This window comes from Amborella trichopoda, chromosome 4 (genome assembly GCF_054954075.1).
Source record: "Amborella trichopoda isolate Santa Cruz 75 chromosome 4, AtrichopodaSantaCruz75HAP2 v2.0, whole genome shotgun sequence".
NCBI lineage: Eukaryota > Viridiplantae > Streptophyta > Magnoliopsida > Amborellales > Amborellaceae > Amborella > Amborella trichopoda.
Window position 1 is genome coordinate 5,828,739 of NC_142339.1, and position 13,898 is coordinate 5,842,636.

The 13,898-nt window shown below is 37.0% G+C and overlaps 1 protein-coding gene and 1 long non-coding RNA gene across 12 annotated transcripts in view; both read left to right on the forward strand.

Moving 5' to 3' along the window:
• The window catches only part of LOC18439224 (putative 3,4-dihydroxy-2-butanone kinase), a 34,863-nt gene extending 26,082 nt beyond the window's left edge, over positions 1-8,781 (forward strand). For 5 of the 11 annotated variants that reach the window (XR_016053910.1, XM_088864522.1, XM_020670379.2 and 2 more), the window contains 7 exons: positions 4,383-4,526; positions 4,620-4,663; positions 6,231-6,314; positions 6,672-6,745; positions 6,913-7,025; positions 7,588-7,683; positions 8,192-8,781. Coding sequence is in view for 4 of the 11 variants with exons in the window: in XM_088864522.1 (XP_088720648.1) it covers positions 4,383-4,526; positions 4,620-4,663; positions 6,231-6,314; positions 6,672-6,745; positions 6,913-7,025; positions 7,588-7,683; positions 8,192-8,317 (681 nt within the window). In the remaining 7 variants the exon portion in view is untranslated. The remainder of the gene's footprint in view (positions 1-4,382; positions 4,527-4,619; positions 4,664-6,230; positions 6,315-6,671; positions 6,746-6,912; positions 7,026-7,587; positions 7,684-8,191) is intronic. The other 6 variants (XR_016053908.1, XR_016053911.1, XR_016053906.1 and 3 more) reach the window with 2 other exon arrangements.
• Positions 8,782-10,098: 1,317 nt separating this feature from the next.
• On the forward strand, positions 10,099-13,569 carry LOC148782221 (uncharacterized). The gene is made up of 2 exons (XR_016053913.1): positions 10,099-10,898; positions 13,311-13,569. It is a non-coding gene; the product is annotated as an uncharacterized LOC148782221 (long non-coding RNA).
• Positions 13,570-13,898: the final 329 nt, after the last annotated feature.

Consider the following 13,898-nt stretch of genomic DNA (forward strand, 5'->3'; position numbering starts at 1 on the left):
TCTCTGATTTCAATAAGAAAAGTTTAAAACGAAACTTTCACTTATATTTTATGGCCTGATATCAGGTCCCATGGATTTTAAAGTGGGAATATCAGATCTCCTCAGATGACATGGACAGATATGATTATGTCCCTGAATTACACAGACACATTCCATTAAATGGCGGGATAGTTTCAAAAACGACTCCCTAATTCCCAATAAAATCAAAATGAAATTTATATCCTCTTCTCCACCTCCTAAGATGGACATTTTCGAATACGTGGTCCTTCTTCAACAACAAAATCCATCCATGATAAAAGACGAGCTTAAACTCAAGATCTGGGAAGCTCTCGAGGTTACTGATGAAACCTTGTCTACTCAAAGCGATGAACCTGAAGATTACACTCCCCTTAATGAAGATGATTGTTACGACATCAAATTTCCTTCAAACTAAAGCAAATTTCGCGGGGGCAGGACGACTCCAAACTATCTAGGACACGGACACGAACCCCTAAAAAAGTCACCTTCATCACCAACAAAAGCATCACCGACAAAAGTATCACATCACTGACAAAAGCATCACCGACAAAAGTATCACATCACTGACAAAAGCATCACCGACAAAGTCACTTTCATCACCAACAAAAACATCATCTTCCTGTAGCAGTTGTGTGGTTACTATAGCAAAAAAGCAATCCACCGACAACATCTTACTGTAGTACGGTTACTGTAGCAAAGTACGGTCCATCGACAGCATCTTACTGTAGCAGTAGTGCGGTTACTGCAGTGCCGGTGGGATTCCAAATATTTGAAATCCGCCGAACCTAAGGTCTATAAGAGGGAGAGACCTAAGATCACTCGGACATCCTGGAGTTTCCAAGTGCTTTTAGCCTTTCTGCTTAGCCTCTATGTTTAGTCCCTCAGCCTCTCTGCTTAGCCTCTCTGCTCAGCCTCTCTGCTTAGCCTCGCAGCCTCTCTGCTTAGCCTCTCTGCTTAGCCTCGCAGCCTCTTTGCTTAGCCTCTCTGCTCAGCCTTTTTGTTCTCAATCTCTCTGTTCTCTGTTACTTCTTTGCAACTTCTTTGCAATTTCTCTGTTACTTCACTTCTCTGTTCTCTGTTTATTATAAGTTCTCTATTTCTCTGTATATCTGGTAGTGTATCAAACCATTCAGTTTAGTGAGTGTAAAAGTATTATGTGTGATTGTTTTTGGGATGAGGTTCTTGCGTACATCCCGGAACAATTAAGGCTTTTCACCAGCTTCTGTATTTGTCAGATGTAAGTATGTTTTATTATTAAAGTCTTTATTGTGATTAGACATTGTTCTTCTATTATAAGATTGCTGTATTACCTGGCTTTGTTTATTGTTTAGTTGTTATTGTCTGTCTGTTTTAGTTGTTATTGTCTATATGTTTATTTTCCCCTGTGTGTGCGCTGTGCTCATTCTAGTTAGTTTCTTGTTTTCCATTTCATTAGTTGTAAGTTGCTTTCATTTGTATAAACCCGACAACTTTCTCTCTCTCTCTCTCTCTCTCTCTCTCTCTCTCTCTCCGTATCTCTTGAACAGTCTACGAGTAACTGCTGGCCGAAGTTACATATCTTGCACTCGTTCTTTGTAGTTAGTTGCTTGTTTCCCATTTCAGCACGTGTAATTTTATTTTATTTGTACAAACCCTTACAATCTTTTTCATTTTATTTTATGATAGTGAAGTCGAGTTTTTTCTTTACAGGCAATGACCTCTTTAGGGTTTTTGTGATTCACACACGCACACACAGAATATGGCATATGGTATCACAGTTTAACATTGTGATTCAAGTTCTGTGAGTCCTGAGTTGACTTTTCTTTGTATGGGACTGAATCAACTGAATTTGGGGAATCTATCAAGTCTCATAGACTAAGCTAAAGTTTAACAAGTCAACTTGGATCAGGATTATAGTTAGCCCCAATCTTAGTCTCTCTATTTAAACTTTGAAATATAGAATGAATATCTATTGTATTAACAATATATTCACATTGTTTTTTTTAATTTTTTATTGTTGAAATACCTTATTGTATTTTAGATAAATCATGTTTATATATTCTTTGCAGATTTATCATAATTCCATAAGTATCCTATTTTTTTTGCCCGATTCTAATGCATTATTTTCGATCCATATTATATTTTATATTTATTAGTGTTTTAAAAATCGCCTATCTAGATCGGAATAGCTCGATTCGGATCGAAAATCATTGTAGACGTTCCAGTTCGCATAATATATCGAGAACCGGGCGTGTACCCTTTAGAACCGGGCTGTTCGAACCGATCTATATCGGTTCTCTGGTAGAACCGACTAGTTTTGTCAAAGAATCAGTATGGACCGAATACGCTTTTTTATTTTTTATATTTTCTGGTTCATATTTTTTTAATGTTACTTTTGGTTTAACAACGGGCAGCCGTGTGGCCCCACTTTTTCCTGGCAGGAGGCTTACGCGCTCTGCTTACTTTAGCACCTAACACCTTGACATTAGTTATACGCATTCAACCCCCCTTGCCTTTCATGTATTAGCGGTATGGGACTAAACGTCTCCTTGTTTTGTAATAACCTCTCATGATAAAGTTTTAATTACTGTTTTATCATATGCTTGGCCTCATTCTTCAAGCGTTTTTTTTTTTTAACGTCGCATTCTTCAAGCTTCTGCAAGCCACGAAAGCCAATTCAAATTAGCATTTTAGTAGCTTAATAGGAAGATATAAAACACGAAGTAAATGGTCTCTTTACCATGTATGAGATGTAAAAAATAGCAAAACAATGTAAGTTAACACATTCTTTCAAAACGTTTGAAAAGCCCAAAAATATAATTAAAGAGATTAATTATTTCCAAAAATCCCAAAAAATAATTGATTTTTTCCTAAAAAGCTAAAAAATTAATTGTTCAACGAATGCTTGGAAAAGGTAGTAGATAATTATGAAAGTTAAAAAGAAATATCATTAATGAAATGGAAAAAACAAACCAATGTATGTTTAAAACTGTAAAACATAAACCAATGGGCATGGCTCATCATTGTTCAACCCATAAAACAGGAGAAAGCAGTAAAAAGGAAAAATAACAAAAGAAAAATTAGTAGAACAAGGGGATTCACTAGGAATTATTTATACACAGCATTGTTTTGTTTTTATTAAATAAGGTATTTCTTCCATAAAAAGGCCAACAATTGTTGCCTGTGAAATGAATGTAATGGACAACAAATACTCAGACGTTAGACAGGTTTTAAGTATTTACATATTTTTGTTAAAGTAATGAAAAACCATAATGCAACACCACTTTTTTTTTGGAAATATAAAAAAATAGAACTTTTATGAAATTTTGATGATTTTTTGAAATTTTTTTAAGACTGAAACCAGCCGATTCGGCTGATTCTCTGATCCGGATCACCGATCTGACCCAGTTTTTGGGATGGCTGATCAGGGTAACCAATCTGTTTTTTATTGCCTCAACATTTATACTTCCAGAGTTACTTCCATCCGAAGCATATCCTATGCCATTATGAACATTCTCTTCATCAATAGTGGACCATGCATGTACATGTATCAGGAGATCTCTGCACTTGAGATCTGTTGATGTTTTGAGGAGCCTTTTTTTTTTTTTTTTCATTGGTAGCAGTTGTGAATCCAGTGAATGGTAAGTATCTCCAGGAATCATTTGAATTCTGGCACTGCTAGAATATAATCATTTTTTTTGGGGGTCCATAAGGGGTCTCTATCCTTTGTGATTATTATTTCTGGAAAGCATCCTTGGTAGTTAGTTGCGAAACTAGATGGAACTGGTCAATAAATTTTGATCCAACACATTGTGTAGTCCATTCTTTGTCACCATAGAGGGTTGCAGATGTACTTTGGTGACAGTTTATACCATACTTTCTGGCAGTTGGTGGCCTATCCATTTCAAAGCTTTTGCAAACGGTTCATACCTAATATTTAGACAGTTGGGGGGCACATGGCAATGGAATCACTTAGATGGTAACAAATACCTGAGAATATCCTTAATGGGTGGCATAACTCATATTGCTAAAACATCTCAGAACATGCTTAGCTTCACTCATTCATTATGTTCAAATTAGTGTTACTGACTTTTGTTGTTTGTTACTGACTTATGAATTAGTTTTGTTGTTTTGGATAATCGGATCAGTGCTCATGTGCAGTTTTATTTGACCTGAGAATAGGTTTTCCTGATAATTTCCTTTTTCTTTTAATCTGCGGTTTTCCCGATAATTTTCATACATCCAATTCCTATGATTGTACTTAAGAATGCTTGGTATTGTAAAGAAGTGCTCACTTTCAGTAGACATTGGCTTTTGTGATGAATAGTTCTTTTTTCTTGTTTATTGTTATATTAAACTCAAAATTTATATCTAATCTTTAATAGCCTTCAAGTCGTCCTCAAGAGTTAAATGAGCAAGCTCATATTCTTGAAGCTGCTATTGAGGCATCAGCGAATGCAGTCATCAATCTTCGGGATGTTTTAAATGAATGGGATAGCAAAGTAGGAGATGGCGATTGTGGAACAACAGTAAGTTCCCTTTCTAAAGATGAGTCGACATCAAAATTCAATATTAGTAAAGTTTTTATGTAACATGATATGGGAAACTCCTCTATTCTACAGATGTTCAGAGGTGCAACAACCATACTTGAGGACATGAAGAAGCAGTGAGTCTGTTTATATATTTATTTCTTTTTAAAATCCTTTCCTTATTGGTATCATCTATTTCAATAAATGCTTACCAGTTGTTTTGAGGATATCAAGGATGCTTTGCCCTTCCAAGCCACAACTATTTATATATGCTTGGTGCAATAGCATCTCTTTTCTTCTTGCTTCTTTGGGTATTATTTACTAATTATTACAAAGAACCATTTGCCCAAGAGAAAATAAATCTTATGGTTCACCCGACTAAGTGCAGCAAATTCTTGTCAACAAGTTTTTGTCACTAGTTGTGTGATGGATTTTGGTTTCTTATTAGGAATTCTATGTCCTTAGGTCTTTATTGGATAATGAACTTCTGGAATTTATTTGAAATGTTCAATGTCAATTCATGTTTCCTTTCAAAATCTAATGTATATCTCGAATTCCATTTCCTACAGGGGTTCTTATGATATCTAATTCTGAAGAATGTTCATATAGGAGTTTGAAATGTTATGTAAATCAGAGGGATACATGCTTTGTTGCCTAACTCATATAGCTATTGCTTACTGTTGATGGGGCCTCTACTGTGTAAATCTGATACAGCTTACTCTTTGAATGTTAGGTTATGGTTGACAGAGTTAGTATAGATTTTATCATACTTGTTTCCCTCTCTTCAATCTCTGCAGTTCCTTTGTTTCATTTTTCTAGTGTATGTGCTGGATTCCTTTATAGTCTCTAGATTTTCAAAAACATTTTCCATGTCAATCATCTTCCTTGGTCACTTGAACCAAGAGTTCCATTTATCTTGTCTCACTTTGGAGGCACAAACTCCATCCTTTCCGGGAAATGAGCAAATCTTTGTTTTATTGGAATTCATTCATGGACTTTTTGGCACCCAAAAATATGTTTCATGCATGCTTATTGTTCTTTTCTGTTAAGAACGAAATCCTGGATTTTATTTGGTGAATTTCATGAAGTTTCTTTGATTGCTTTGAGGCAATTTTGCTATTAATTTTTTTCAGAATTTGTTTTTCGATAATATATTGAAAGCATAGATATATCCTTTCTTAGACGACTTCTCCTTTTAAGTTTCATTTATGAAGTCAGCAATTAAAACAAAACCTCTTTGGGTAAATTTTAGGAGCATATAAAATAGAGTAGAATGGTGGACCATCGTGTAGCTGATCCTAATTAATTGGGAAAAAACTATGACAATGATGATGAAGAAGTATGGCGCAGACCTAGTACAGCACCGGTTAGGAGGTGTGAGTTAATTCAAGTGGAAGGCTAAAAAATGGCAAGAGGTACACCCAAAAGGACATGGTTTGAAGTAGTGATAAAAGATATGGGGACTTGTCCCCTCACTGAGGGTATGGAACTTAATAGAGCTGAATGGCTAACCCCAATTAGTTGGGAAGACACTCTGATGATGATGATGATGATAAATACATATCTTATTCTAGTATATGTAAATATAATACTTTGGCCATACCTTTATTGATGCACTATAGTTAAATAAGTTAATATTTAACTCAATAATCTCATCCAAAATGGTTAATCCCCATTTCTAATTAAAATCTTTTTGCTTGATAGCTATCCCTTAAATGATGCTGCTGCAACCGTTAATGAGATAGGATGTTCTATTGGAAGGGTGATGGGAGGAACCAGTGGAGTCCTGTATGTAATCTTCCTTTTTTCTTGTCCAGTTCTTTTTTTGAGCACTATTACTTGTTGGATCGTGATGTTTACATGGCAACTTATGGGTTGTAACTTTCGAAGTATGAGAGATGCATGGAGTTTAGCCCAAGTATTGCCTACATCTGTAAATCCTTATTTTCTCTTTGTTTAAAATATTTTCATACACCTATATTCTGTTCTGCAGATATTTTCTGGGAGTTTCTTTTTTTTTAATTATTAATATTATTTCATTTTCGTGTTCTTTCCTAGTGAATTATTTGGTTAGTAGTCAAATGTAGGGATCTTTGATAGGAGTTTCTAGGGATATAGTTAAATTATTCTTGTTGCATCAAACAGATATGATATATTCTGCAAGGCAGCATATGCAAAGTTGAAAGAGAAACAATCCTCTACCGTTACACCCAAAGGATGTAAGACGAGATTATGATCCATTATACATATCACTTTCTTCCTCTTCTTAAACCTTACTTCTTTTTTTTTTTTTTGGGAATAATCTGCTTGCAGTTTTCTATATCAAGTGAATGAATATTTTAGGATTTCCAGTGCTTTTACCGAACTGACTGGAGGCTCAATGCAGGGGTGGATGCATTGGAAGCTGCAATTGGTGCTGTTAGCAAGTATGGTGGTGCTTCAGCAGGTTATAGAACATTACTGGATGCTCTTATTCCAGCATGTGGAGCTCTCCAAGAGGTTAACCCCCCTTCCCTTCTCTCTCTCTCTCACACACACACATACATATGCACCCCCGCCCCTCCCCACCCACCCCACCCCCAGTAGTCACGTGCTTTTTTCTTTTCCCTTATTTTTGCTAGTATCACCAGACCCTTCCCCCCTGCTGCCCTCTCTCTCTCCACAGACACCAGCACCTACTACATACAATTACATGTTTTTCACTTCACCCTTTTACTAGTTTTGCCTCTCTCACACACACATCAGAAATTATGTTCTTATTGTTTTGCCTTTATGTTTGCTAGTTTCACCCTTCTCACGATCCTCTCTCACACAGTAGTCATCGATGTGCGTTCTGCCTTGTTTGCTAATTCGGCACCCCATCTCTCTCTCTCTCCCTCTCTCTCTCTCTCTCTCTCTCTCTCTCTCTCTCATATACACGCACACACACACAAAAGGAAAAAAAAAAAGGAAAAGATCATGACATGAGTAGTTAATCTGCTTGTTGCTTCCCTGAACTATTCCTGATTTCACCCCTAGTTGATAGGATTTTCTGTGTAACAATAATGTCTTGTTTCTACAGAGGCTTGCCGCAGGGGATGATCCTTTGACTGCATTTGTCCTTTCTTCTGAAGCAGCAATAACTGGTGCAGAATCTACCAAAAATATGCAGGCTCAGGTACCAACTTCCTTTTCCAAAACTGTAGGGGGGGGGGACGAGATAAGAGGGGTTTCCCTTCAACTTCTTCAGTATTACCATTTTGCTTTCAAGCTTCTCCAATCCCTGAACAGCACCAACAAATACACCTGCCCATCTTTCTTTCGATCGACCAATTTTTTGGAAGTTCAAAATTTAGGCAGGCATAGAAACCAGCTTTTGGTATTCAAATTACATAAAATTTTGGGTTATTTCATATTCCTTGTACAAATTCATTGAAAACAGAGATTATTTTCCTGTCGAAGTTGAGGCAATTCTTTGGCCTCAGGGGGAGAGAGGTTACTTTCCGTATGAAATTGATACAAATAATTCCAATTTATTTACTGGCTTAACAATATATGCAAGTGTCTTTCAAAAACTACGCCACATCAGTATCTTATTTACCTGTTTGGTTGATCACTTATGTATGTTATTACATTTAGCCAATATCCTCGATCGCCAACATTCTTATCAATGTTGTTCGTGCTAGGCCGGACGCTCAACCTACATCACTGGCGATGTACTATCTACTGTGCCAGACCCTGGAGCCATGGCTGCCGCAGCATGGTACAGAGCAGCTGCACTCGCCTTGCAGAACTGCCTCCAAAAGCCATGAGAGAGAGAGAGAGAGAGAGAGAGAGAGAGAATACGGACATGAGGTAGAGAGATTTAATTTCTGAGTTCTCCGTTTTTGTTTACAATATGGCAAAATTTTGATGAAACGTGAACACGCATTGGTTTTCCGCTTCTGCTATGTGAATGCATGAGCTTAGAAAGCGAGTTTCTGCGGGTTCATTCATCTGTGTTAGTGGACTGTGATACATATTTTGTAGAGAGACTGAGAAAGGGTTGAAATTTCATCTTGAAAATGGAATATAGTGAACGCCAAACACTTCTTTTCGTGTGCTACAGTTTGGCCATGAAAAAAGTTTCTTACATATTATATGATGTACTTAGTGCTATCTAGGTTATTTTTGTGGGAAAAGGATTGTATACAATGAAACTGTGTACTTTCGATACAAGGTCACAATTACTTATAATCATTTAATGTGAAATCTGATAGTTTGGATGTGTTACAAAGTTCGAAATTTTGTTTTTTGAAGTTTGACTTTAGTCAATGGAATAAATGCAACCAATCCAATTTCACATCTAATGGTCAAGATTAATTGTGATCACTTTGTAACAATTTGGTTGATCACTTACTTGTTTAGTTTTATACTTTCAATATGGGACCACAAGTTTCTTACCTCCTTTTCAAATAATTCTACATATTGAGAGGTCTTTGGCATCTTAAAGTCATTCTTATTTTCTTGGGTGTATCTCTTCCATGCACGTTTTAACATATATTGCTCGTATTAGAGCTCTTAGTGAGTACAAAATGGAGCAAGAGCCTAAAGCTTTCAAGATATTGTGGTGGTGACTGTTGCGAATAGATTATACGCTTCCGCCAGAGAATATTGTCTGTTCACTCGCCGTAATTTTTCAAGGGGTCAAGGATTTGGAAATTCAAAATCTAAGTTTCTTGAAAATACTTTTCATTCTGAAATAGAGACCAAATTTCGAGATGAGAAAATAAATAGGGATTGTCTACACGTGGACTATTTATCTTTATTACAAGGTCAACTATTCCTAAATTGGATGCTACAGCCTCACTTCAAATACTTCTCCAAAAAGCACTTTTGGCAATAGAAATTTCCATGATGGATTTAAACTCAATTTCCAGCACTGACAATAAGATTTGAAACTTAAAAAGCACAAGAGATTTTTGAACACTTATGTTTGAGGTGAAATGGGCGGTCTAGATAATTTGTTATAATATACATCATTTTCAGAGCTTAACATCCTATATTTTTTCACAACTATAATGTTCACGCCGAGATGATCGATGTAAAGGCTTTGCAATGCTTGAACTGTAATTTTTGACAAGTTATAAGGTGAGACTTTATTTATTTTGATAGGGCTGCAACCCTATCAAGCCATTTTCCTTTTAGAAATGGACACTAAAATGCTACGATATGTGGTGGTTTTCTTGGTTGTTAATTTGTAGAAGGGGAAGTGAGCCAACTATTTCAAATAAAGAGTTCGAGAGTAACTTTAAATTTAAATCGGTTGAAGAACGAAGTAAAGAACTGTAACCTTGTCAAAAAAAGCAAATAAAAATGTTCTCAACCTTTCGATTTAGAATATCGATTACATTCTCACCCCTCTCAACCTTTCGATTTAGAATATCAATTACATTCTCACCCCTCTTCATTAGGCCAAAAAGATATTCTGCACGTATGGGAGTGGAATGTCCATTTGCTCCTTTGCTAGAATTAATTTTAGGATGTCAAATTTTGTAGATGTAACCCCTTCAGCCCACAAATTAATCTCAATAAATTTTTTTTTTAATATTTGTACCGTAAGGACTCCAATTTTTTGGATTTAGATACTCACTGCAATAGAGACTAGGACACTCACGGTAGTAGAGAGAAGGAAGCACACACCCGGTGCTAAGGGATAAGGCTAACGCCACGTGCGTAAGGATATCACCGCGAATGAAAAAGAGGTAGCACCATGCGTGAATGGAGGCATCACCATGAGCGTGAGGGGAGCATCGCCGTGCGCGTGAATAGGAAGAAGCATCGTGCGTGAACGAGAGGGAATTGCCGTGCGCATAAGAGTATCGCCACGTGTGGACATGAGTAGCGCCATTTGCGCATCACCGCGCGTGCAAGACGCAACGTTGCATGCGAACTGGACGCCACGCGTGAATTTAAGGGCTATCGCTACGAGAGTAAGAAGAAAGGATGCGCGCAAAAGAGGAGTCACGCCGTGCGCAAAGAGTGGCCAGCACCGTGCATGTACCACCATGAGTGTTGTGAATGGACCACCGGGACTGTTGGAGTAGGGTAGTCCATGAGGGACTACCTCTTTTTCTTTCCCCACTCCAAATGTCACTCTTTTGCTTACCACTTGAAGGTGGATTGTTGCCACCTCACCCCTTTTGCTTGCCACTTGGAGGTGGCTTATTGCCACCTCATTTCCCCTTCTCTCACTACCCATTCAACTGCCCCATCTCTTATCCTCCAGCTCTCTCTTTATCCCCCACGTTTACCCCCTTTGAACGCTTAGAGATTCCAGCCCTTTGTGCCGATTGTTGAGAGACTTGAAGAGTGAGCTGTACGAATGACTTGGGACCACCATTGAAGCATTAGGTAAGTAGACTATTATGTGTTCATAGTATGAAGTATGATTCTTATGTATGAAAGTATGAGATTTAAGTATGTATTTCTATGAATTTAACATGAATAAAGTGTAATTTAAGCATGGATTAGGCTTGAAGTTAAGCATGTATGTTGTATTCTATTTTTCTAGAAATTAGGTTTTCTTTGTATGATAAGTTGGGCACTGTTATCACTATTGTGGATCCTAAAATTCTTTGAAAAGATGTTTGTGTGAGTCTAGTTTAAGATAGAAAAAGTTTCATATTGTTATCTTGTATGGATTTGGAGTTGCGGGATAATCTTTGGAATGTGTCATGTTTGTACTGTGATTTTCCTGCAAATTTACATGCTTTTGTGATGAGATTTTGACTAAGCAAATGATGTTCAATTGGCCTCAAATCACCACCATTTGAAAATTCTATGATTCTACTTTGAGGGTGTTTATGACTAGCTGAAATCGTTGATAGTTTAGAAGATATGGCTCGTTTTATGCATGTATGTCATTGTTAGCAGATTGTAATAATTTTCAAGAATGTTATTTCTATTATACTAGGAGTTTGACTAAACTATTGAAGTCCAAATGATACAAAGCCACCACTATTGGAAAGATTTCTGAGTCTATTTTAATAGTCATGTTCACATCTTGCTCTGATTCTTTATTTATATAAATTTATACTTCGAAACATGCCAGTAGATCACTGTGGACAGTTTTGGTAAAAACATAGTACCGATGTCTTTGATGTCAAGGGTTTTGACCAATCAAATGAGGTCTGTTTTCTTCCAAACCACTGCCGTTTAAAATATTTTTGAGTAAGATTGAGATCACATGTTTAGCACTTTTCGAAATTCTCCCTAATTTGAGAGTTATATGATTAATTGTAACAATATGTCACTGTGGACAGCTTTTATAAAACTCAAAATTTATGCCTCTGTCGCCATAGATTTTGACTAACCAAAATTGATCCATTTTCTTCCAAACTACTGTCATTTGAACGGTTCATGAGTAAACTTAAATTCACATGTTGAGCATTTTTTGGAATTTCTTCTTGATTCTAAGTTATGGAGTAAATTTTAAAGACGTGCCATTTCCTTCACTGCACAGTAGATTTCAGATGAAATATCTCCATTCTTTTGAACTTTTGAGGGGCCAAGCAAGGTCGAATTGTTTTCAAACCTCCCCATTTGAATGATAAGTGTGTCTAGTATAAAATTGGTTTCAAATTCCAAACGAATCAAAAGTTATGACCCTATTTACGACTAGATATCACGGCTTGAAATTGCAGCTGTAATACTCATTATGTGATATTGACACCGTTATTCTGTGAATCTAATACTGTTATTCTGTGATATGGACACTGTTATTCTGTGATTCTGATTTTGTCAAAATGTGATACTGATACAGGCATTCTATGAGACTGATACTGTCATTCCGTGATATTGACATTATCATTCTGTAATACTGATACTGTTTTTATGTGATATTAACACGGCCATTATGTGACACTGATACTGTCTGATTCTATTTTATGAATACTGTGATATGTGCCATGAACGCTATGTAATGGGTCTTCCATTGGTAGTGGACAATGTGATTATGTTATTTTTGGCATTGATCGCTACGCAATGGGTCTTCTATTGATAGTGAGTATTCTGACTCTGTTATTTGAAAAAAATTGATATCTGTAATATGACCACCGTGTAATAGGTCTTCCATTGGTAGTGGGGTATACTGTACCAAAATATGTGACTTCTGAGTGCGCATGAGGTGATATGTAACTGTTGGTATACTGTGATTGTGTGAGCATATGTGATATTGACAACTACGCAATGAGTCACCCATTGTTAGTTGGATACTATTATATTGTGACTGTTATGTGATTACTTGACATGCTTTGAGCGTATCGCATGGCCATGACTGACACCAATGAGGTTCGCACGAGGTGCTATGTGACGTCCCAGCAATGCCTTATGCAAATCGCATCGCCCGATATGGGTAGTCGCCTGAGTTATGTAATTGACTTGAGATGTATGATTGACCTGAGTAATCAAATTGACTTGAGATATACGATTTTCGACTTGCGAGATATGGGAGTGGCATGCTGCATAGGGCTAGAGAGTGTGTTGTGTCTGTTGATTTTGTTGTGCTCTCTTGTTTGTATGAATCTGTTGAAATCTGATAGATTGCTAGTGTATATGATATCTGACATCTTACGTTGTGCCTGCTCAACCATGAAAAGCACCATCCTATAATTGTGATATAATTGTGATGCATGACTCCTGTTTTATGAGCATGACTTATAACCTTGATCTGTGTTGTGGGATAATATTCATAGGCAGGGAAGCATGATACTGTGATACACTTACTGTGCTTTTTAGCTCATTCATTTGCTTCCACCCTTGTAGATCGACGGATGTAGGTCGAAGACAGGTGGGTGGTGATCATGTTTGGTGGACTGAAGACCCGCGCTAGACTAGAAGATCTCCTTGTTTTTGTGGGTGTCAGCTGGCCATCAGCCGTACTGTGTTGTTTGTGAAGCTTTGTAGTTTTGTTAATAGGCTTTGGTGCCTTGGACGCATTGTAATATTCTGGATATTGTTTATGGCCTTGGAGACTGTATATGGATAGAAATGGTTTTAATTTATCCAGCTTTTATATTGTCTCTGGTGGGTGTTTTGCTTTATTTCTCATGGTTTGCTTTGATTCCGCATTTATAACACGTGTTGATGTCACTCCCACCTCAGTGACGTACGTGTCCTCCGGTCGCGATCCCGCACTTTGTCGCCCTCCAATTTGGGACGGCAAGGGTCAGGGAGCGGGTCGTGACATGTACCATTTATTCACTTGAAAAAAAAATGTTTTGAGATTGAATAGAGAATATCCAATTTTTAGATGGTGAGATCCAAGTGTTCGAAAGCTCAAATTTCAAAATTTCCTTCTTTCCTTCTTTCATTTTTTGTATTTTGTATTTTTTATTTTAGAATAGTCATCTG